At 40.7% G+C, this 23,641-nt stretch overlaps 1 protein-coding gene across 1 annotated transcript in view; it reads left to right on the top strand.

Annotated features, from left to right (window-relative positions):
• The first annotated feature begins 18,386 nt into the window (after positions 1-18,386).
• The window catches only part of PFDN1 (prefoldin subunit 1), a 50,688-nt gene continuing 45,433 nt past the window's right edge, over positions 18,387-23,641 (top strand). Inside the window, exons 1-2 of the mRNA XM_063087194.1 lie at positions 18,387-18,452; positions 20,905-21,071. Coding sequence (XP_062943264.1) covers positions 18,420-18,452; positions 20,905-21,071 — 200 coding nt within the window. The 5' untranslated portion in view covers positions 18,387-18,419. The remainder of the gene's footprint in view (positions 18,453-20,904; positions 21,072-23,641) is intronic.

Here is a 23,641-nt window from a genome sequence, read left to right as displayed (position 1 = left end):
CCTGAAAGTGTGGTTGGGTTTAGAGAGCGGCCTCTGTTGGGGAGGGTGGATGGGGATGACAGGAAGAAAATTGAATTCGGGGCACATCATGTAGCATGGTGTCTTGGGTAGTTGGAGGCAAATAGATCACTGGGAGGCCAATGGAAAAGTGCCCCTGGACTGCCCCCTCCTCATCGTCTTCTCTCAGAGAGTTGTGACATTCTGAAGTTTTTCCAGAAGACCACACAGAGATCATGTATGTACTTTACATATCCTTTTAAAACTTCGGGCAGCAGTAACTACCAAAGTCAAACATATGCATACCCTATAATCCAGCAATTCCACTCCTAGGAGTATACACAAGAGAAATGAGTACATATGTTCACAGAAAGACTTGTACAAGAGTGATCTTAGCATTATTTACAATAATTAGCTGGAAACTACCTAAATGCCCATTAGTATTGGTGATGAAATGAATAAACAAATTGTGATATATCTATACAATGAAGCACTAAATAGTAACATGGATGAATCATACAACACATTGCTGAGTGAAAGAAGCCAGACACAAAAGAGTACATTTTATGTGGCGTCATTTATTTAAAATTTAAAAACAGGCAAAACTAATCTATGGTGAAAGAAATCAGGAAATAGATTCCCATTGGGATCAGTAATAACTGGAAGAGGGCAGAGGGGGGACTTCAGGTATTCTGATAAAGTTGTTTTATAGTCTGGATGCTAGCTACATAGGTGTACTCACTTTGAGAAAATTCATTGAGTATGACTTCTGCATTTTTCTGTATGTATTATACTTCAATAAAAAGACATTTTTTTGGTTGTCTGGTTAGCTCAGTTGGTTAGAGCGTGGCCTTGTAACACCAGGGTCAAGGGTTCGGATCCCCCTACTGGCTAGCCACTGAAAAAACCTTTTGTTTTAACTTGGACAGAAGAGTCTTTTGCTACTTACATTACATAAAGTTCTGTAAAGTACCAATGTATTACTTTGGTTATCAGAGAAAAAACAGTAAAGATGTCAGAAATAACTGGAGTGGTGAGTTACTTTGAACTCTCCTTGGGGCTCCCTTTCCTGCTTCCAAGCTTCCAATCTCCAGCCCTTACAGTGGGCTGGGCTTTTTCAAGCATACTTTGTTTCTCCAGATAATGTTTCCTGCAGGTTCAGGGCTTCCTGCCTTTCAGCTTCTCTCTCCTCCTGCCCCTATTGCTGATGGGAGTTCTCCTTGGCAAAGGTCTCTGGGCATCTCTTTGGTTGATACAGTGGCCCTGGGAGCCTCTGAACCTGCAGCCACCTCTCAAGATTGGCCATCAGAAGAAATCTGGCCCCTCGAGCACTGAAAAGCATCTACCTCTTCTCTGTGGGCTTCCCTTTCAGCCTCCTTTGACATACTTTCTCTTATAATGTTCATAATAATCTCTATTATGTTAATAAGCATTTAACATTAATGGAGTGCTCACTGTATATGGAGCACTGCGCTGCATACTTTATAGGCATGATTTCATTTTCACTTAGGATGCAGGTGCTCTCACTGTAGTCATGTTATAGATGAGGAAATTGAGGCACAGAAATGTTAAATGTATGCTTAAGGTAAATGGTAAAGGCAGGATGTGAACTTGGGAAGCCTAATTCCCAAGCCTGCATTCTAACCATTAAGCTACACTCCAAAATGAGTTCTCTGTGCCACACTTGTTTTCTCTTATTCCCAAATCTAGAAATAATATAGCGAAGACATCATATAAAAAAGATCTTAAAGAGCAGTTCCTCAGAGCTCAAGAGTTTCTTCTGTTGCTCCTAGTTTACAGACTCACGAAAGGGTGCCTTCGGGTACAGTGGAAGGAATAGGCGTGCAGGCAGGCCCAAATTTGTGTCTGAGTCCAGGCTCCACTGTTTATTAGGGGAGTGCCTTCATGCATGATACTTAACCTCTCTAAACCTGTCTCCCTGATTATACAATAGAGACACTAAAAATATCTACCTTGAAGAGTTGCAAAAATTATACATGCGAATAAAGTGCCTAGTTCAGGGCCAAGCACAGACTAGATGCTTAGTAAATGTTGGTTATCCTAAGCAACCTGTCTAAGGAGTTAATTAGTGGCACATCTAGGATTGAAATCCAGCTCTGTGATTCCCAGTCCACAAGTCTTTCCTTAGAAACAAACAGTGCTTTTTCATTGCTGTTTCACATTTTAATGTTAACCTTGCTTTCAAAGGAGTCCTAAAGGGTCTTAATTAGTATTTGTGGATTTAAGAAGCCATGGAACAGCAATTCTGTCCAAAAATACCACTTAAAGTTGGCTGGCCTGAACTTCTTCCCTTTGTCAACAATGCCTGAAATTCAAGCTTCCTGTTTGAGAATGTTAATACCCTGGGGAATAGCTATGCTGTAAGAAGCTGGCATTCTTTGTTGGTGTAATTCATTTTAGCTGCATTCATTCAGCAAATATTTGTGGAGGCCTCCCTATCACCTTCCAAATGAGATCTGCACTCTGAAGAAGAGGGCATTTTGATGGAGTGCGGGTAGGGAAAGAAAAGAAGAAGTGATGTTGTAGTAAGGACATTCATTTATTCATTCAAAAAAAATTGAATGGGCTCTTAGAATGAGCCAAGTACTATTCTTGTGACTGGAGAATAACAGTGGACAACACTGACACATGGACCAATAGTACATGAGTAAATAAAATAGGACAATTTCAGAAATAAGTAACATACGCGCGCGCGCACACACACACACACACACACACACACACACACACACACACACACACACACACACACACACACACACACACCCAGTGATGTACTCGAGAGTTGGTTAAGACAGAATTCATTCATATAGATGTCTCAAAGAAGGTCTCTTTGAGGAGGTAACATCTGAACTCAGACAAGAAGGGATCAGACATGCAAAGGCCCTGAGACAAAAATAAGCTTAGTATGTATTAGGAACAGAAAGGGGCCCCTGCAGCTGCAGCATAATCCTCGGAGGTCATGGAGGAAAATGGAAGCAAGAACTAGATCACATGGACCGTTCTAGGCCATGGTGAACAATTTAGAAGCCGATGGAGTGTTTAGAGCAGGGCAATGATATGATTTGACTTATGTTTCAGAAATATGACTCTGCTATGCAGAGAAGGGGTATTAGAGAGCAAAAGTGAAAGAAGCAAGACCAGTTAGGAGACCTCTGTGGTCATCTGGGCAAGAGCTGATGGTAGCCAGAATGATGGTGGTAGCAGAGGAGGTAGCTAAATGGTCCAATTCAGGATATATTTGGAAGGAATCACCTATAAGACATGTTGATGGATTGAATGTGGGTGTTGTGGGAAAGGGAGGAATCAAAGATGACTTCTTGGATTTTAGTCTGAGAAACAAGGTATGTGCTGGTTCTGTTCATCAAGATGGGAAGGAATGGGTGAAGAAGCAAGTTCACAGGGGCCCTGAAAATCAGGAATTCTTTTGTAGATATGTTAAGTCCTTATGAGGTAAAGGAGGGCACTACAGAGAGGGCAGTGGGAGGAAAGGGGATGCAAGGAGGAGAAAAAGGAGGCAAAAGAAGAAAACAAAAAGAATTTGAAGACAGAAAAAATAAGGACACAATTTTTGTATAGTGTTTCCCAGCTCTAAAGTGCATTTCTCTTATGCGATCTTATTTAATCCTCACAGTGCCCTACGGAGGTAGGTAGTATTATTATCCCCAGCTTAATGGATGAGGGCCCTGAGGCTCAGAGGGGTGAAGTAACTCACACAAGACTACTATTCACTGATGCAATTTTACTTGATGCTGACCTTGCCCAGGAGGGCCCAAGCTCCTCACTGATCGTGAACTCCTGTCCTGGACACCATTGTCCAGAGAGGAGAGGACAAGGCTCTGTGTTTTCCTTTTTGCTGTGGTGAGGCACCCAGGCCAGGCCTTCATGGAAAAGGGCACCAGGCAATGTTGCTTCATGGAGACCAACCCCCCAAAAAGAAAGAAAGGCTAACCTCATCCAAAAGCAGGAGGAGGAAATTAGAATTGCCCCTTCCCATGATTGGTTTCCGGAGTGTCAGACCACCACCAAATTAATATAATTTGGAGGTTGTTGTGGTTTAGTGTTTTTCCTTGAACTTTTAAAATTGCTCATTTTTCTTGATTTGCCCCCTTGATTGATGGAGAAGAGAACAGGGACCTCTTAGCTCACTGCCACCCACACAGCTGTGAAGAAAGCCAGCTGTCCTCTTGCTCTTCAGAGACCATCATTTCCTCCCTCCCTCTCTCCCTCCCTTCTTCCCTCCCAGCATTTTCGCTATTACTAACCAACAGAGCATCTAAGGAAAAGGGCTCCTTTCAGGGCTGGAGTGCTGCCGTTAGTGGATCACAGCCTGTGTGGGAGGCTTCCCCAAAGACATATGATGTGGGTGTATTAACCAGACAGACGGGAGGAATTAAGTCACCCTCTTCCCTAACCCTTATTTCCTTGCCCAACCTAGAAGTCACTGGGTTGTTTTCCTTGCAATGAGGCACTAGTTTTATTTTTACTGTCCCCCAGCTTTTGACAGCAGGCAGGCCTCAATGGGAGTGTGAAAGAAGGAAGAAGCTACCAGCCCATTCTTCCTTCATGCCACTAGTGTCTGGGTTAAGGATGGTCATGTCATGTAAACCATGTACTCACCCAAGGCTCTCTGGGAAGACCTGACTTCTTTCCATTTTGTTGGTGACACTGGCTGGGTTGGGAGGCTCTGGGAAGCACTGTGCTTGGTAAGGGGGGCCTGATCAGGTTCATTTGGGAGTAATGTTCTCTTCTAGCTGTGGATGCAGCTCCAGGTCCTGAGACTCCAGGTTTGAGGAGTGTGACCCAAGTTCAACCCCCCCACACACAGTCATCTTTTTCCAGGTGTGTGTTTGAATACCTTGTGGAGAAAGTCTGCCATCCACCCCCAGTCCTGGATGGGTTAGTCACTCCTTCTCTGTGCTCTCACACCACTGAGCCTTGGACAATGGAAGGAAAATTAGTCCTCTTCCCACAGCAGCTTTGGTGTTCCTCTCCCATGGCTTTCATCACACTACATATTGTCATTATCTGTTTGCTCACCCACTGTGAACTCTTGGAGGTCATGGAGTGTGTCTTTTTGCAGCTCTGAATCCCTGCATCCAGTCCAGTCTATAAACACATCATTGGCTCTCACTAAATGATTGATGTATACATGAATGAATGGACAATTGAATAAATGAATGAATGCGTGAATAAATGAATGAGTGAAAATACAGTAGAGGTTAAGAGTTCAGGTTTTGGATCAGACAAACCTGGGTTCAAAATCTGACCATGCCATTTGCTGGTTGTATAATAATCTCGGACAACTTATTTAACCTCCCAAAACCTCAGTTTTCTTTACAGTGCATACAAAGCACGTGTCACAGGGCCTGGCATGGAATAAGAACTCATTATATGATAGCTATTACTATTATTAACAAGCTGTTACTATTATTAACAAGGTCTGCCAGTTTTACCCTCATGAGTCTTGTTTGTACCTCTTTTTCTAGATTCTAGGCACAGTAGGGCCTGTCCAGACTTAAGGCTTGACCTGTAGGGCTGCCTGGTGGGTATAATTTGGGGTCAGGCTATGTAAGTGGGTACAGCACCAGGCTTTGCTGAGAAGGGGAAACTGTGACTGGGGTCCACATAAAGCCAGGCAAACAGATTAGCCACCACCGCCAATGTCTCAGGCCTTCCCTGCCAGCAGCGTCCTCAGGAAAATAGGAACAGTGCTGCATTTAAGGTGCCCTGATGACAGCCACATCAAATATGTGACCTTTTCCTAGGAAGCCTGGTTTCCATGGTGAGCAGGGCCTCACGCTTTTTCTCAAGCTATGCTCTGTGGCTCTCAGTCGGCTCTGGAATGTGATGGCAGTGGCCCCAGAAACTGGGAGGGGACATCTGCCCAGGGTCTGCCCCCTCCAACATCTCCAGGGTGGAGGAGGGGCTGAGATAGCCTCCTAGGCTGTGTGATGCTCATACCAGCCCCTCAACTGGAAGGATTTGCACTGAGGCCCTGATGTTACCACCCATCCCTACCCCATACACACTTAATGGCTCATGGCCAGCTGGCTGCCATGCTGGACAGAAAGAAGGGACCTCTTTCTATGAACACCATCTTAGACAAAGGCTCTGACCCCCTTTACCTCATTTGGCAGACTGGGCCAGGAAAGAGTGCCTGTCTCCCTGGCCTTGGCAGAGCGTGTGCTCAGCCCAGCCTCTGCAGCTGCCAGAACAGGAGCTGAATGCCCAGAGCGTCTGCCAAATCTTGCTAACTTCTTTCTTCTTTCTGTGAGTTATGCAAACGGAGGCTGCTGAGGAATGCAGCAGCTAACCTCCCCACCACCCGCCTTCTTCCTCCCAGGGCCTATGCTCCCCCAACCCCCCAGGCTGCAGTCACATCAGAAAAATGCAGGGAAGAAAGAAATCCCCCAATGTGTCATGACATTACATTTCTGCTTGGTGCTCAGAAACAAGAAAAGTAGGAGGGGGAGGAGGAGATAGTGCGGTCATAGCCAGAGCCCTGTGACTGCCTCACCTGCCCTCCCTGGGTCAGATCACCTGTGCCCTTCCTTGGGGTTCTGTTTTCTCATTAATATGTACAGACAAATTGCTCTGACTCAAATTGCAGAGAAACTCTGTGAATTAACTATTAGCTATCATGAAATAGCACTGATATTCCTAAATGGACAATTATTGAACTAGTTCACTGCTCACATGTATTCATTTAACAGACAAAGAGTGATTCCTATTTTGTTCTAGAGGCTAAGAAGACAAGGCTGAACAGTATGCAGGCCCTGCCCTCTAGGAACTTGAACTCTGACAGGAAAGAGACAATTAAGTCACAGCAATCAAGTGTCAAGAGAGTTATGATGGGCAGTAGGAGGTGTCAGGTGACAAGCCTGGGCCAGGGGTTAGAGAGGCCATTTATCAGAGGAAGTGAAATTCAAGCAGAGGCATGAAGGATGAGCAGCTGTGGTGCAAGTGAAGAGGGAGTTCTAGAGTAGTCCAGGCCTGAGGGAGCAGCCAGAGTGCAGAGGGAGGATGATGTGAATGAGGAACAAAAATGAGTTTGGTGTGACAGGAGTGCAGACAGCGGGGCTGGGGTCACAGAAGAAGCTGTAGGGTGGATGCTGGGTCAGATCACACAGGGTCTTCAAAATCATTTTGGACTAGATCCTCAAGGTGAAGGGAGCCAGCCTAGGGTATTAAAGTGAGTATGGGCAGGGGCTGGCATTATTGGATCTATTTTTGGGAAAATAACTCAGAATGGAGAATGGACTGGAGGGGTAGCTACAGTAGAGTAGGGAGATGGATTAGTTGGAGGCTGTTACAGTAGTATTTAGGCACTGATAGTAGTAACAGTGGTGCTATGGGTTGAATGCGTCCCCCAGAAATTCATGTGTTGGAAACTTGACCCCCATTGTAACAGTGTTAAGAGGGTGGGAAATCTGATTATGGTATTTGAAAAGTGGGGCCTTTAAGAGGTGATTGGATTGTGAGGACTGTACTGTCATGAATGGATAAATCCATACATGGAGTAATGGGTTAATGGTTTAATGGATTATCAGGGAGCAGACTGGTGGCTCTATAAGGAGAGCAAGTGAGCATGTTAACTCTTGCTTGTGCCATGCTCGCCATGTGATAACTTGGTTGCCTCAGAACCCTATAGAGAGTTCCCACCAGAGGAAGATCCTTGCCAGATGTGCTTCCTGGACCTTCCCAGCCTCCAAAACCGTAAGAAATAAATCTCCTTTCTTTATAAGTTACCAAGTTTCAGGTATTCTGTTATAAGTGACAAAAAGCAGAGTAATACAAATGGAGAAGAAGAGAAGTATCTGAATCCAAAATATATACAGAGGATATGTGGAGGATGAGAGATAAGAAAAGGAATCCAGGATCACACTGAGTTTTAAGCTTGTACGCCTGGGTGGAAAGTGGTGCCATCCCACTGAGATGGGCCACACTGGTGAAGGAGAAGCTGGTGGGGGGGAAGATAGCAAGCCCAGTGTTGGTCAAATTAAGTCTGAAGTAGTAACCAGCATGTTAGTAAGGATGTTCAGTGTACACTTGCAGAGTTGAGTCTGGAACCCAGGGAAAGGCTCTGGGGAGAGGTATCATTGGCCAGGGGAGAGTAAGGCAGTGTACAGATAAGATAACGCTAGCTGCTTTAACAGAAAATCTCCAAGTCTCAGTAGTTTATTTCTCACTCAGGTAAAGTTCTAAACTGGTGTTCCTAATAAGTGAGAGGCTCTTCTCCAAGTAGTGGTCCAGAGACCCAGGTTCTTCCATCTGTGTCTCTGCCATCTTTAATACACAGCTTCCAAAGTCATTATGGTGGGGAGAGGGCATGGAGGACCATGCATGGGAGACTCTACCATTTCCATCTATATTCCACTGACCAAATCTCATCACATGGTCACGCTGAACTACAAGAGAAGTGGGAAAATGTAATCTATCTGGGTGTCCACAGGAACATCAACAAAGTTTACTGTGTGCTCAATACAAGAGCTGGCAGCTTAGATATTAACCCAATCTCTGTTCTTTTAACCCTTTCATTCATTCCACTAACACGTACAAATTTCTAATTATATGTCAAGTACTTGGGATAAGTCGATGAACAAATAGACACAGTATCCACCCTCAGTCTAGTAGAGAAGAGAGCTGCTTAATAAATGATTACAGAGACCCATAAAAATACCAATAATGTCTCTGGAAGGATACGTAAGTGATGATAACATTTGCCTCTGGGAAGGAGAACTGAGAATCATAGGGTCAGGAGCAGGAAGCTAATTTTCTTTTCCTGGTATACCATTTTTACTGTTTGTATTTTATATATGGGTATCGTATGAATTATTTTTTTTAAGTGAAGCTTAAAAATAATTATATAAATATACTATAAAAAATTGTGATAAATGCCATGAAAAAAAAGTGTAAGGTACTCTGAGACATGGTAACAGGAGGAATTACCTTAAATTGAGAAGTCAGTTTAAGGTTTCTTCATGAAAAAGCCATTGAAGCTGAGACCCATTAGGTTTAGGTTGTAGATGACCAGGCAGAGTGCAGAGAAGAATGTTCTAGAGGAGAACCCAGCATATATACATCCTGGAGGCAAGGAAATGCTTGGTGTGTTCTAGGAATCCCAGGGAAACCAGTGCTATGGAGCCATTAAAATGAAGGAAAATATCTCTTTATAAACCCAATTCTCAGTCTATGAAAAAAATCCAGCACCTATGCTAGACCGTAAGGATGATGATGACTGGGTGAGTATCTTATTCACTGCTAGCACAGTACCCAGCATCCTGTAGGCACTTAAATTCTTACTGTATGCATAATTGAACTATAAAAATGTTAAGAAGTGGTGGCTTTGAGCTAGTGCTCTACCACCCTGAGGACTAGGGATTCACAGAATCTGACAGTTCCTGGAGGGTACAGCCAGGGAAACAAAATATGGGCTAAACAAATCGGTGAAAGAGCTGATTTGCCAGATGTAAGCTGTGGTTACCATGCAACATAACAGAACCATGGTCTTCTGAATTCCACTATTTTCTCTATGGCTTCTTGGGTTTCAGCTCCCTCTCCTACCCAGGAATTCTACTTTTCTCTTTGCCATAAACACCTGAAGTGTTTATATCAGAATAGCTTTAAGGTGCCAAATCCTGGGGTAATTTTTCTTTCTCCCTTCCAGGAAAGCATTTCCATTAATATCTTCGTCTAGAGCTTAGAGCCTGGTGACCTTCTAAAGAGTGTAGATTTTCTGGGCCCCAACACAGATCCACTGAATTCACCCTTCAGGAGGAGGGGCCCAGGTATTAGTGCTTTTAAACTCCTCTGGTAATTTTGATGACAAGCCATGTTTGGGAACATCATTTTAGAGTAGTGTTTCTTAACATTTTGAAGGTTATGGGCCTCTTTGAGATTATGAGATTGTGCTGATCGTGAACCAGAAAAACACCTGGCTGACACAACATTTAGCATACACTGCCAAGCATATCCTAGACATTCTAGTGTATCTATGGAGTCCCCAGAATTCCCAATAGGTAGGCCAAATCTGAAGGAACACCATGTTTATCCTGTCTTTAGGGAGCAGAGTTCTGGAGCTTTTTCTACCTCATCTTCTCTTTGTGCTCTGGGATTGAGGCCTTTTTCAAGAGCCACATATCTGAGCAAATGGTTACAAAAAGGAGTCTCATATTTCCAAGACAAATGGAACCTTCTGACTCCAAATTTTTCTTCTGCTTGAAACTTCGTAGTCTTGTCACAACCCACCCAAGAGTGGCCACAAGGTAAAACCGAAGCAACTCTGGAAGAGGATCTAAGACTACTGGGTTCTAGTCTTAGCTTGGACACCAATTTGCTGCAATTGTGGTAAATCCCTTCTCTTTTGTGAGCCTCATTTCCCTCAACTATAAAGTAAGGAGATGGACAAGAATAACTCAAAAGTTCCTTCCAGCTCTTTGAGTCTAGGATTCTTCTCTGGAAATCTTTACAAGACCTTATACTTTCAGATGACAGAACACAATGTAGATAGGTTCCACATATATAGACTAAGAGGGTCCCTTGGGGAATTTGCTCCCTGATTCTACATGGCCTTCTGCCTTTAGATTCTGATGTTCTAGGATAAGCATTCCTGCTAGTGACCTCTTGTGTTCTCTAATCACTGTGGTTAGACGACAAAGACTTATGAGGTCATGGAGGCTACTCACCCATAGCCAGCCAAGTTTGCCATCTTCCCAAATTCACACAGAGGCATTTGACCTTAGTTGAGGGGACAAAAGAAAGTGGTAATTACCACCTCCCATCCACAGTGGCTGCTACAATTTGTCTTTAATGAAGCAGAGACATATTACTTAGTGTTTCTGATCTAGAAAAGCCAAACAACATTACAGCATTGGCTTAGATCCTTCGGATGGGACCCTTCGTGTTCAATGATCTGGGAACACTACAGAAAAGCAAAGCCATTTCCTTGAGGTCCCTGACCATCATATCTGGGGAAGAATAGGATATCACCATCATGAAGTTTATGTACGCATTGAAATAGAATTGACCTATTCATTAGGAGAGAAGACGGAAATGTTAAAATTTTGGCACTGATGGTGTAGTGGGCATCTATCTTTTTCCCTTTGTAACATCCAATACCTCTTCCTTTGACAGTATACTTTACTCTTCTGGAAAGAAGACATCTTTCTCTTCATGTGCTTTCTGGATGGGGATGATACCCCTAACCTTCCAGGAATGGCTATATGACCTCCACTTGGTCAGTCAAAGCATTCTATACCTCTGGCCATTGGGATTGTTTTGGAGATGTGTTGCTTTGCTTCCCACAGATTTGTCACCCTTTTTCCCCTGGGTGACGGAGCCACCAAAGATTACTCAAAGCCCATCTCTCCTGAGCAGTGAGAAGCCCCAAAAAGGGGTTAATCTCCCAGAACCCTCAAGGGCAAGTCATTCCTTCCTTGGGAAATTAACCACGAATTGGGGTTCCCTTCCTGCATTTATTCTCCAGACCAGGAAGTTTCAGGAAGAGAACATAGGTGGGGTTTTTGCTAAGTATAGTTTAACAAGTTTAACGATAGAAGCTGGTAACATTCAGTAAAACAAACAAGGTGATATTCCATAATGCAATTTGCAAAAAGTTAAGTTGATCCATCAACAAAAGCTTGATCTTAGCAAACATTCTCTTCTTACAGCAATTTCCCAGTATCTTTACATATCAATCAGTAGCCTGTCTGTCTTTGAGCCAACAACCTTGCTGTGTTACAATTCTTTATCTTACAACAGAGACTATAGCCTGTGTAAAATTTCCTGTCTTTTGCAAGGTTAATATTTGAAACTGCAAGGCTTTGGAAAACCAGGCCCTGTGGAATACATTTGCTTTACGTATACTCCACAGAGATGGACATGTGACCCATGCTAGGCCAGGGAAATCAAATTCTGGGACTCTCTGAAACCATGAAAAAAAAAAAGGCAATAGTGGCTGTCTGTTTAGCTCAATTGGTTACAGCATGGTGTTATAACACCAAGGTCAAGGGTTCAGATCCTCATATCGTCCAGCTGCAAAAAAAAAAAAAGAAAGAAAAAGAAAAGAGGCATTGCCTCTTTCCACCGTGGAGGCTAAACTGGCCAAATGTAAGCTTGGAGTTGCTTGTGGCCATATATGAAAGTTAGTAACAAAGTGGATGATCCGGAGCCTCCTATTTTAAGTAAGTTCCTTGCTTACTAGGTGCTACATTCACTCGTACTCTTTTAATTTATAAAAGAAACTATTAACCTTTTTAGCTTCTCACAAGTTTTTAAATCTTTGTTTATAAACTTTTGGAGCTGCTGAAGGGGGAGCCCTCGGGAAAAGCCTTAATCACCTTGTCCTAGGTATGGCTTTAAGAGTAGAAAAGCGTTCCTCTGTGCTAGTATTTTTTGATGCGTACTTGTATAATGTGTGTGGAGTTTGGTCCAGATTTCAGCCCAACCCCATCGTATTCCTCTTCTTGTTTCTCAAGAACCATGAACTTTTTCTGGGGTGATAGAGGCATAGATTCTCCATGAGGCTTTTGGTTTCCCTGATTTTATTACTTTCCTAATCTTGGGCAGAGTCTCTATTCTTGGTTCTCACTTCTGGAAGGCTCCACACCCCTTCTTTCTCTGGTAAGCAATGAGATAAGCAATTGCTTTTGTTATGCTTTATTATCCATCTTTATCTCTTACACAGGTTTAAATCATTAGGATTGATTGAAAATATTTATTTTCTTTGTATTTTTCATAAACAGATTGAATCTGATATGGTAAGTTTCCTGGGAAAAGCTATCATCAGTTCCTGCTAAGGTCAACTCACTTCCTCGCCTTACAGAGTTTCCTATGACCATTTCATTTGGTGGGCACAGTGAAAGCCCCTTTCCCTCTTAGGAAGGTCCCAGCCCCCAACTTACTATGTCAGCTGGAAGGACTAGCTCAGAATTTCTTGGAGAATGTGTCACTTGGGAAATTTCTTGCCCATTCATGTCCCTAAGGCCCTCACAGAGCTACCATACAAGCCTTACAAATGCCCCCACCCCATCCTATCTTACCCCTAAGCGGATCATCATGCAGGATTCATTTTCAAAGGGAACAGATACAGACTGCCGATTCTTAAGGATATCAGAAGGTGGCCCACTTGAGAGAGAGTGTTAAAAGCCTTCAATTCTGTTTAGCTCAATTCAGTACTCTCAGAGGCTGTCTATAAGTCAGAGAGGAACCAGTGTCACAGAACAGCATTTTCTCACCTCTCATGGTTGGGATAACTGAGAGCTTGGAAGTAAAAGGTTTGGAGACACGTAAGACAGGATGACACAGCAAGGGGATGTGTGGGATGGAAATGAAATAAACCAGAATGCAATATGTTTATAATAGCTATAATTTCAAAATGCTCAGAGCAAATCCAATGTTTCAGTCACCACATATGCTCCAGGCGGAATATATCAATATATATAATCCTCACAATGACCCTGTGAGGTAGTTACTACACTGCCTCATCCCCATTTTTTATGTGGGAGAACTGAGCTATAGAGGGATAAAGTAACTTGCTCAAGGTCTTATTTTTCTTATATGATGGGGCTAGGATTTGAAGCCATAAAAGCTGATTCCAGAATTTGATTTTAACCACTACACCACACTGCCTCACCATAAGTCTTTAAAGGTTGAGTGACCAACTGTTCTGGTCTGCACAGGACTGAGGTGTTTTCTGGAGCACAGGACTTTCAGTGCAAAAACTGGGACAACCTTGGGCACATTGTGTTGGTTGGTCACCCTTATATAGAAATATTAACAATGAAGATCTTTCTCTAGTAATTTAAATGATGCAAAAGCAGTTGAGATAAGGCAGAGTTAAGAGAGAACTAGCTCAAGAAAGGACATAATTTTTGAAGAGTAGATGAACTCTGAAGCTCAATTACCTTAGTTCTGGCCCTTGGTGTCTGGATGGCTGCTCCAGCTTCTGACCTGGTTTCTCATCTTCTGCTTCCTGGGAATCACTCTACACAAAGCAGCCATGGTAATCTTCTAGAGTGTAAATGTGACCAGTCACTCCCCTGCTTACAACCCTCCATTGCTCTGTGACCACAGGATAGAACCCACGCTCTTGAGCTTGACTTGGAAGGCCCTCCACCCCTGGCCCTCAGCTCTGTCTCTGTCCCTTCTCTTAGTGGGTAGCATGCTCCACTAGGAATATCCTTTCTCCCCTCTTTGCCACAAACACCTATTTTTCCTGTAATACTCCTGGGTTAAGAGCCCCTCCCCTGTGCTCTTTCAGCAACTGCAATCGCAGCCTGCACAGCAGAATTTTTGTATTATTTACAACTCTCTGTTCATTTATCTGTGATTCCCACTGTACTGTGAATCGCTCTTTTATTTATCTGTAGGTTCAAAATACATAACACATAATAATAGTCTAATGTTGATTATATGCCACTATATACTAGGAACTTTGCATTCATTATCTCATTTAATCTTTATAACAACCTGTGGGATGAGTACTATTATTATTTCCATTTTACAGATGAAAAAATGGAAGCTCTGAGAAGTTAAGCAATTTTTCTTGGATCTCACTAGTATAATGGTAGAAATGGGATTTGGAACTCCAAAGCCCATGCTCTTATCCACTCTGCTAAACTTCCTCTCAAACTGAATGAACCCTTTGGGGTTGATCTATCTCACAAAGTTGTGAAGATCAAATTACATAATGAAGTCTTTGTAAATGAAACTGCTAATTTTCCCTAAATATCTGTCCTCTATCCCTCTTTCATAATAATACAATTCCTGGTGTTTAACTAGGCACATAGTTGTCCATAATAATAACTAAATTTCTTAACCTCTCTCACAGCCAGGAATGGCCATGTGGTTCCATTTGGCCAATGTGATGTGATCAGAACCACACCTATTACTATTGGGATATGACTTTAAAGGAAACGGGTAAGCTTCCCCTTTCTTTTCCCCTTCCTTCGAGCTAGATTATGAACATGGTAGTGATGAGTCATCTTGGATCATATGGATAAGATAGAAGGAGCCTGGGAACTCTGGCATTGTGGGATTCACATACTTGCCCCAGACTGCTTGTCTCTGGATGATTGTGATGGAGAGGAACAAGCTTCTGTCTTGTTTTAGCCATTGCTATTTTGGATCTCTGTTATAGCAGCTGAACCTATATTCAAATTTTTATAGCCTATTCACAAGGGGAAGGATTATTCTTAATATTCCTACAGAGCAGCCTTGAGACAGAATACAGGCTATATTGTAAGAATTAATTTTCCCTTCTCATTAAAAAACATTATCATTCAATTAGTTTGCTCAGGTCAAAAACTTATTATTATTATTATTTTTTTGGCAGCTGGCCTGTATGAGGATCTGAACCCATGACCTGTATTTTTTTTTTTTTAAACAGCTTTATTGAGGTATACTTGACATACAATGAACTGAATATATCAAAGTGTACAATTTGATAAGTTCCCACCTGGGAAACCATCTCCATAGTCAAGAGAATAGACACATCCATCATGATGAAAGTTAGTTCATGCTCCTTTATAATCCCTTCCTTCTGCCTTTTCCCCAGCCCCCCATTCTATTGTTCCCTCTTATCAGGCAACCACTGATTTTTATCACTTTAGATTTGTTTGCACTTTATATAAATGGAATCTTACAGTATGTCATCTGTTTTTTCTGTCCTCTTTCACTCAGCATACTTATTTGGAGATTAGGAATAATCTTTGATTCCTTTCTTTCTTTCTTTCTTTCATTGTCTCCCCCTTCCCACCAACACATATTCATTCCTTCATCAAATTCAATAACCTCTACCTGGATCCATCTACTTTTCTCTGTCTCCACTACTGTCATTCTCATCCAGACCACTATCATCTCTCTCTTGGACTAATGCAGTAGTCTCTTAACTGGACTCCCTGCTTCCATTCTTGCTCCCCGCAATTCATTTTCCATCAAGAACTCACAATGTTCCCTTTAAAGTGGGATCATATTAATCTCCTGCTTGAAATCATTCAGTGGCTTTCAATCATACTCAATAACATTCCAACCCCTAACTGTAGCTTATAAAGTGGTCTGGCCCCCCTGTTCACCTCTCTGATGTCATCTTCTACCATTCTCTCCATGCAGCCACACTAGCTTCTTCCTTTTTGTTCTTCAAATATGCCAAGCCTGTTCCCATCTTAAACCCTTTGCTCTTGCTATTCCCTTTGTCCGGAGTGTTCTTTCCCCAGCTCTTTACATACCTGGCTCATTTTCATTTTTCAGGTCTCATCTCAGATGTAATGTCCTTCCAGAGAACTTCCCACACCTAGGTGGCCTCTACTTAGTCGATCTCTAACCATGTTGTTTTTTTCTTCCTTAATAATACCTATTTATATATGAAATTATTTGTTTGCAAGTTTGTTGTTTGTCTTTCCCTAATGGAATGTATGCTCTATGAGGTCAGGGAGTTTGCCTCTTGTTATTGCTGTGTCTCAAGGGCCTAGAACAGTGCCTAGCAGATGTTTAATAAATATTTGTTGAATCAATGAAAAAAATGTATTGAGCATTGGTAAGCAGACACGAGGGATAATAGGAGATCATCGTTTTAGATTCCACAACTATGGACTGATTTAACCTTAGAAGAAGTACATCCTTGTACTAGTTAAGACTTGAGTCTGTTTTTTCTACAAAAATAATAGAAGCAAGCACATCATGGTTATTCTTTGGGCAAGTTTCCAAGGACTGCAAGCTCTTCAGAGCTTTCAGACTGTCTCTTCCTGTCGTTTTAGAAGTTTCAGAGAGAGAAGGGAAATAACTTACTTACTTTGAAGCTCTAAATGAAAGGGAGATATAGAAACATACTCCAGTGACTTCCGGTCCATGAATGAATATCACATACTACCAACATTATTCTCAGAACAAGTTTTATTTTCCCCAAATTTGTTTCACTCATGTGGTGCCAAGAATTAAGATAAAAACTGATCTGGAAACCATAAATCTCATAGGGTTTTGGTAGAACTGAAATGTAAAGCCATCCTTAGGAATGTTTCCACAGCCCAGGGCATGCTAGACAATGAAGACGGATTCTTAGTAAAAAATTTATGAATCACATGGGCAGATCAACTATCACAAGAGAGACTCAGTAGATACCCCCAATGGAAGAATTCATATACAAAAACTTTACATGATAAGACATTGTAAAGAAAGTTTAAAATAATGTTCACTATGTTCTAATTATGTTCAGTATTAGGCAATAACATGTCATTACAAAAAAGGAAAGAGCAGGTGGATTTGAAAAATGACCAAGTAGAATTTTAAGAATTAAAGATTATAGTTACTGAACCAAAAACCCAATGGATGCTTTAAACAGTAAACTAGGCATAGTTGAGAGAATTAGTAAATTGGTGGAGAAAGTTGTAGAAACCCAGTGTTTAGCATAAGGAAACAGAGAGATAGTAAGGGTGAAGTTATTGACCTCACAATATTGACCCTCTTAGGTAAATATTGTTATTCTCAAATTAAATACGAGGAGATTGAAGCTAATCAAGGAGAAGTGAATTGCTCAAAGCCACACAGCTAGTAAATGGAACCAGATCTCGGCTCAAGTTAGACCAATTCTTGAATCTAAATCTGGCTGGTTCCAAATTCCCTGCCCTTTCACCTCTCTGACAGCTTTCAGAGTAGGCAAAACATCCATTTTTTTCATTTCCGAAAGTCAATTATTATCCATTCTTCTGGTTCAAATATACCAGGTCCTTTTGGAGCAGAGATTCTCAAAATGTGGTCCACAGACGACTTAAATCATCAGGTCATCGGGGGAGTCTGCAAAATTGCAAGTTTCCAGGCCCCACTTTCAAAGATTCTAAGTGAGTTTGGGATGAGGCCCAGAGAATCTGTATTATTTAACAAATTTATTTGGCTTCTCTTGAGAACCAGTGTCTAGAAGGTCTTCAAGGAACATTCAGTAAAAATAAGTTCTTTAGAAGAACACTCCAATCAAACCTTCAAATAGTCTTCTCCATACTGCCATGCCTTAGGCTTGGGTCCTATTCTTACTCATCCCTGACAGCACAGGGACTAGGTGAAGGACTGAACCACTGATGAGGGTTTGATCTCATTCACATGCCTCTCAATACAGCAGCACAAACTAAGCTACTTGTCAAATTGCTTAAAGCCTCACCCAAAATCTGCGCATTGGGCTGTGACTGGAAGATGTTGAGGGGCAAGCCAGACCTGATCGTTCACAAGGGGAAGACATATTGGAACGGACTTCCGAATATTTCAAGGGTCACCCGCTCTGGGAGAGGAATAAGCCCCGTTTGTCAGACTCAAGCGCAGGCGCAGAAGGAAGGTGCACAAACTGTCAAGGCGCGCCCCTCCCCCGTCCTCTTTACGGCCTTCTTCCACTGCGCAGGCGCACAGAGTGCAACAAGATGGCGGCCCCCGTGGATCTGGAATTGAAGAAGGTAAAAGAGGGTCTTAAGCAGGCAGAATCCTCTCTTTAGAGGCTGAGGGGACTGTGGAAAAGAATATCGAGTGAAGCCTGAGTTTTGCGGAAGAAAAAGGGTCCGGGGGACTGGGGAATCGTTTCCTAAAGTCCTAAGGCCGGGCCTGATCTCCTTAAGCTGGGGTGGGGGGCGAGTGGCTCTTGCTGGATAGGAGCCGGTTGGGCTGGGGCGGGTAAGTCTGTGGACCTTTCTCGGGCCTGCCCTCTGCTTCGGAGCTTCAGAGCCATTTCTTTGCGTTTGGAGCATTCAGGAACTCAGTTTCATAGTAAGAACTGAAGAGAGCCTCTTCAGTTTCAAATGAAAGCCTCTTCAGACCGCTTGCCTGAGCAGAGGTGTCTGTGATTCTGCCTTCTCATTTGCTTTGAAAAACTCCAAGACCAGTCTTTGTTTTTAGGCCATTTATTTGATTTCATACCTTGAAAGGTCGCAGTATTTACAGTTCAGAAAGTCAGACATTGTTATAGCAATGTTCTTTTCAGGGCTTTGGTCCCACTCCCCTCCCTTTTTTAAAGGACTTGTCAACTAATAAAAGAGGCCAGTAAAATGTGACAAGTAAAATCAGTATCAGAAGGAACTGGATTTCTCTCTTTGTTCAAACAGTTGCTTATAAGTGTGTTGTTAGGATTCTAAAGGCACTACCAACCCAAAGCCATATTCTTTGGGGATGGGAGGACGGATTGGCGAGGACCCTAGAATTCGTGTAGTTTAAATCTACTTTTCTAGAAAAGGAAACAGTTCCAGAAAAGTCTGTCAACGGTTGGGACTAGAATCCAGGGTTCTCTTTCTTCCCTCACATTTTTTTGACCATTAGTATAAGTTCTTCAGATGAGCAACATCTTACTTAAGAATGCCGTTGGTCAACCTTTGTGTAAGAAATAGCTTAGATAGTGGTTGTTCCTAATAAATGAAGCTGTTTGTTTTTGTTCTGAGGATATTATGTTTGTGTCTTATTTTTTGCCATTCTTGTCTAGAAACTTGTAAATTTAGCCCTAACGTAGTGTTCTCTAATGCTGTAATATTTCAGCTTTAACAGTATACTAGCTTTGTTAGCAAACTGGCTAAAGAGCAATCAGATAATACCTGGAATTTTACATTTCCAACAAAATTGTGCACTCTAAAAATTTACCTTTTTTTGTGTTAAAAGTTCAAATTTAAGTCAGGGTTTAGTGAAAGAGCTAAACAAGAGTACAGCTGTGAATGGACTTAGTTCCCAGTATTTTTTGAATTTGTTGCTAAGAAACATGTGGACAGTGAATGCAAACTAAGAAAATGATTACAGACTTAAATTGAATAGTTTTGACAAACAATTAAATAAAAAAGAAACTTGTTTAAAGGTTTTGTCTTCTAATGTCTTTACAAGGTCTTTTTGTGGGGGGAGGGGGGTTAGAGACTAATAGGAAATTTCAGGCACCTCTCCTCCCCAGAGTAAATCTTTTGAAAACCTATTAGTGGTAGGTGAGAACAAAGTCAAAATAAAAATTGGGAAGTAGCCTTGCCATGTATTGCAGTCACAAATGTTATTATTAAGGCATAAATTTGACAGCATGTTAAAGTCATTCCAGGCACTTCAACAAGAATATCCAAGAACTGTGTTTATCTTCAAGTTAAGTAAGTGTACGCAAGGGTCAAATTTGGCCTGGTATGTGTGGACGAAGATTATGATGCAATTCTTCTGCCAGCACTTTGCATTTTCCCTCTCTCTGTCTCTCTCTCTTTTTTTGGTAATTCTCTTAAAAATATTTTTATTCTGAATGTTACTGTAGACAGTAGAATGGAAAGATTCCTGAACTAAGGGGTAGAAGAAATGAATTTAAGTATCTGCCTTTCTGCCTAGTAGTTCAGCCCTGTGCAGGCCACTTTTATCTCTCAACTCATTTAGTTACTAATTTGTAAATTGTGGATGATGAATCTGCCATCTCTAACTCATAGAATTACTGAGAGGAGTAAATGAGATATTTATTATTTTATCCTTCATTGATGTTCTCATATTAATATTCCCATGTTAATATTTCAAACAAATGTGGGAAAGTGCTTTGAAACCTAGTTGTGTAATGCACATGTAGTGAGTTGTTATTTTTAGGATTCTTGTTTTGAATCTCTGGGTTTCATCCTCTGACTATTGCATTTATTGTTTTTATTACTCCTTGAATACTTGCTACTTGATACGGTTATTAATTAATGTGCTTTTGTTTTACTTCTACTTGATGCATCCTCTGAGGACTTATTACATTCAGTGTTTAGCATAGTGACTTAATCGTTTACATTTATATTGACTTTTATTGATGTTTGCTTTGGTAAATTTTACAACTTTGTCTCTAGTTAGCATGGTTTGTTTTAATGTATTTCGATTTGACTTAAATGTTTCTTGTAAAATATTTTACCTCCTAAATCAAGGACTTGTTTTTATTAGGCCTTCACAGAGCTTCAAGCCAAAGTTATTGACACTCAACAGAAGGTGAAGCTTGCTGACATACAGATTGAACAACTAAACAGAACGAAAAAGCATGCACATCTGACAGATACAGAGATTATGACTTTGGTAGATGAGACTAACATGTTTGAAGGTGTAGGAAGAATGTAAGTAAAATATATCTTTAATGGGGTTATCTTGAAAGAGCTTTTGTCTGAATTAAATCATAGAATTCATTTATTATAAAACTTGGGTTAAAATATCATAGAAATAACTTTAAAGATCACATAGTCAAATACCTTCTTTTTTTAAAAAATGAGGAACTGGACCCCAGATAGAGATGTGTTTAATTTTAGACTTTGCAGTACATTTCATAAATACTTCCCTATTCTTCTTTCTACGATTAAGTACTTAAGTGTGTAACTTCAGTGATAAAAGTATGAGTTGTCATGGAAAGATGTTTGTAGTAATTTTGTGTGTGAAGATTTATTTAAGTAGGTGTAGTTTTCCTTACCTAATTTATTAGGAGTCCTGCAAGTCATAAATCTTTTAGATGTCTGGCCAGTGTTGTAAAATAAAAATAAAATTGAATTGGAATTTAAATATACTCATTCTGAGTGTCATGCATTGTTCTAATAGGATGATAACTCACACATGAGAAATCTAGTTAACCAATTTACCTTTTGTTTGTTCTAATTATTATTGTACAGTTAACCACTTACATTTCACTTTTTTTCTTTTAAAAAACATATTTACTTTATGAGAGAGAATAGGTTTTCTTTATATTCTCTAAGCAAAAAGTAAGGAATGGAAAAGCCCTTAAGTACAGGTCACATTCCATTACAATGACCTAAAAGGAGAAGACTGACTTTTTTTTTTTTAAGTGGGGGAGGTAGGGGGTGAAGGGTTTTTTTGGAATTTGGTCTTTGAGTATTACTTAGTAAGTGGACCGTTACTTCAAGACTGGAGATCTCACTTTTAGTTAGAATGGAATTTGACCTCAGTCTTGGGAGGACTTGTTTTGTGATTGATTTGAAGGAAACATAACGTGTGTAAATTTAGTAATGGCTTTGGAATGACATCATGAGAAGTAGACCCTGCTTATGACTAATCCATATCTTTCTGGATAAGAGATAGAGTATGGTAAATTGTTCATCTGATTTGCTTTCTTAGAATAAACAATATACCACAAATGAATTTTATCTCTGAGTTCATATATTTCATTTTAGTTTGTTTTAAGAGGATGAGAGTCACAATTTGAGAGTTTGTTACTGGTACACAAAATAATTGAGGAGAACAAAGTAGAACCCTTGAATATGTATATATGTAGTATGAAGTGCATTGTTGGCATTCACTACAGGATAATTTTATCCTTAATGTGAATATCCTTAGGTCTTAAAGCAGTAATGCTAGCTTTTCTAGCATGCCTGTTAACATGTTGTACTTGGATTTCACATCACTATACTAGCCTTTGTTTGCAACAACTGAAGAATGCCTTTTTCAAAATAGGAAAACTCACTGTCTTTGGCCTTTTGAGCTACAGTGAAGTTTTTATTTTTAATTAGAATAATTTCATCTATTAAATGTTCTGTAGAAGCGATAGGAGAATTGCTTTTTTTGCATATGTTCCAAAGTACTACAGATAGGTTGTATTGTACACAAAGAATTTTAGAGTTTAAAGGCTGGGATATGAATTTGTTAGTGGTAGAATGGTATTATTTTTAGAAGATTTATTTCATATAAATTATGTTTCTTAAAAGAAATATGTGGTTTTAAATGTTTGGATAAAGTGGGGCTCCTACCTGGTTTCAAACTTTGGCTTTAAATTTAACTTTTGTGCTTTCTGCATCTCTCTGGGAGTGTGAGTTTGACCCTGCGTTGTAGGGGCATGTAAGGTGAGTAGCGTTTGTTGTTTGGCTGGAGTATTAGTGCCCTGAGAGGAAGAAAAGACTTGCTGAGTATTAGTCTGGTCATGAGGATGTTCTCTTTCTTGATGCTAAACCTGAAATATCTATTTCTGAATTTATAGTCTTGAGTAATCTTGGGTATCATTGTGATTCACTTCTTTAATTCTAGTCTTTACCTTAATTTGTCTTTTCTTTTCTTTTTGAGTGTTATTTGGGAATTTTATTTAGAATATTAATTTTCCTCGATTTTTTTTTAAACCATGGATTATAAAATCTAAAACTCCATTTTTGTTGTAGACCCTGCAGTAGATTTTTCTATTACTGAAAATCTTCCCTAGACTATTGCAATAGCATCCTAACTGTTCTGCCTGCCTTCATTCTGTCTGTCCACATCCATTCTTCACACATCTGCCAGAATTGATCACGTCAATATTCTTTATAAAATCCTTTATTCATCCTCTAAAATCTAAACTCATTAGCCTAACATTCATTGTTGTTCATAATCTATCCTTAATTTACTATTCTGTCCTCAGGTCACACTGCTTTCTATTCTCAGGCTCAAGGTAGCATGGATATTTCATCTCACAGACGTACCTCCTTCTACTGGTTTTGTGTTCTCTATTGAGAAGGATTTTGAGATTTCATATGAGCTTTAAACATGTTTTAATTGATTAGTGATGTCTGTTACGGGGTGAGGGTAGAAGAGTAGTAGTAGCACATGTACCAGAAATTGTTATCTCTACCCTTGCCATGTGGGTTTCCTTGCATATGCTGTGTTTTTGTGTTTTTTCGCTTTTGCTCATTCTGTCCTTGGCTGGCAATATCCCGCT

The sequence above is a fragment of the Cynocephalus volans genome, chromosome 2, assembly GCF_027409185.1.
Source record: "Cynocephalus volans isolate mCynVol1 chromosome 2, mCynVol1.pri, whole genome shotgun sequence".
In the NCBI taxonomy this organism is placed as follows: domain Eukaryota; kingdom Metazoa; phylum Chordata; class Mammalia; order Dermoptera; family Cynocephalidae; genus Cynocephalus; species Cynocephalus volans.
Note: the sequence above shows the minus strand (reverse complement) of the source record. Positions and strands in the feature narration are given on the sequence as shown.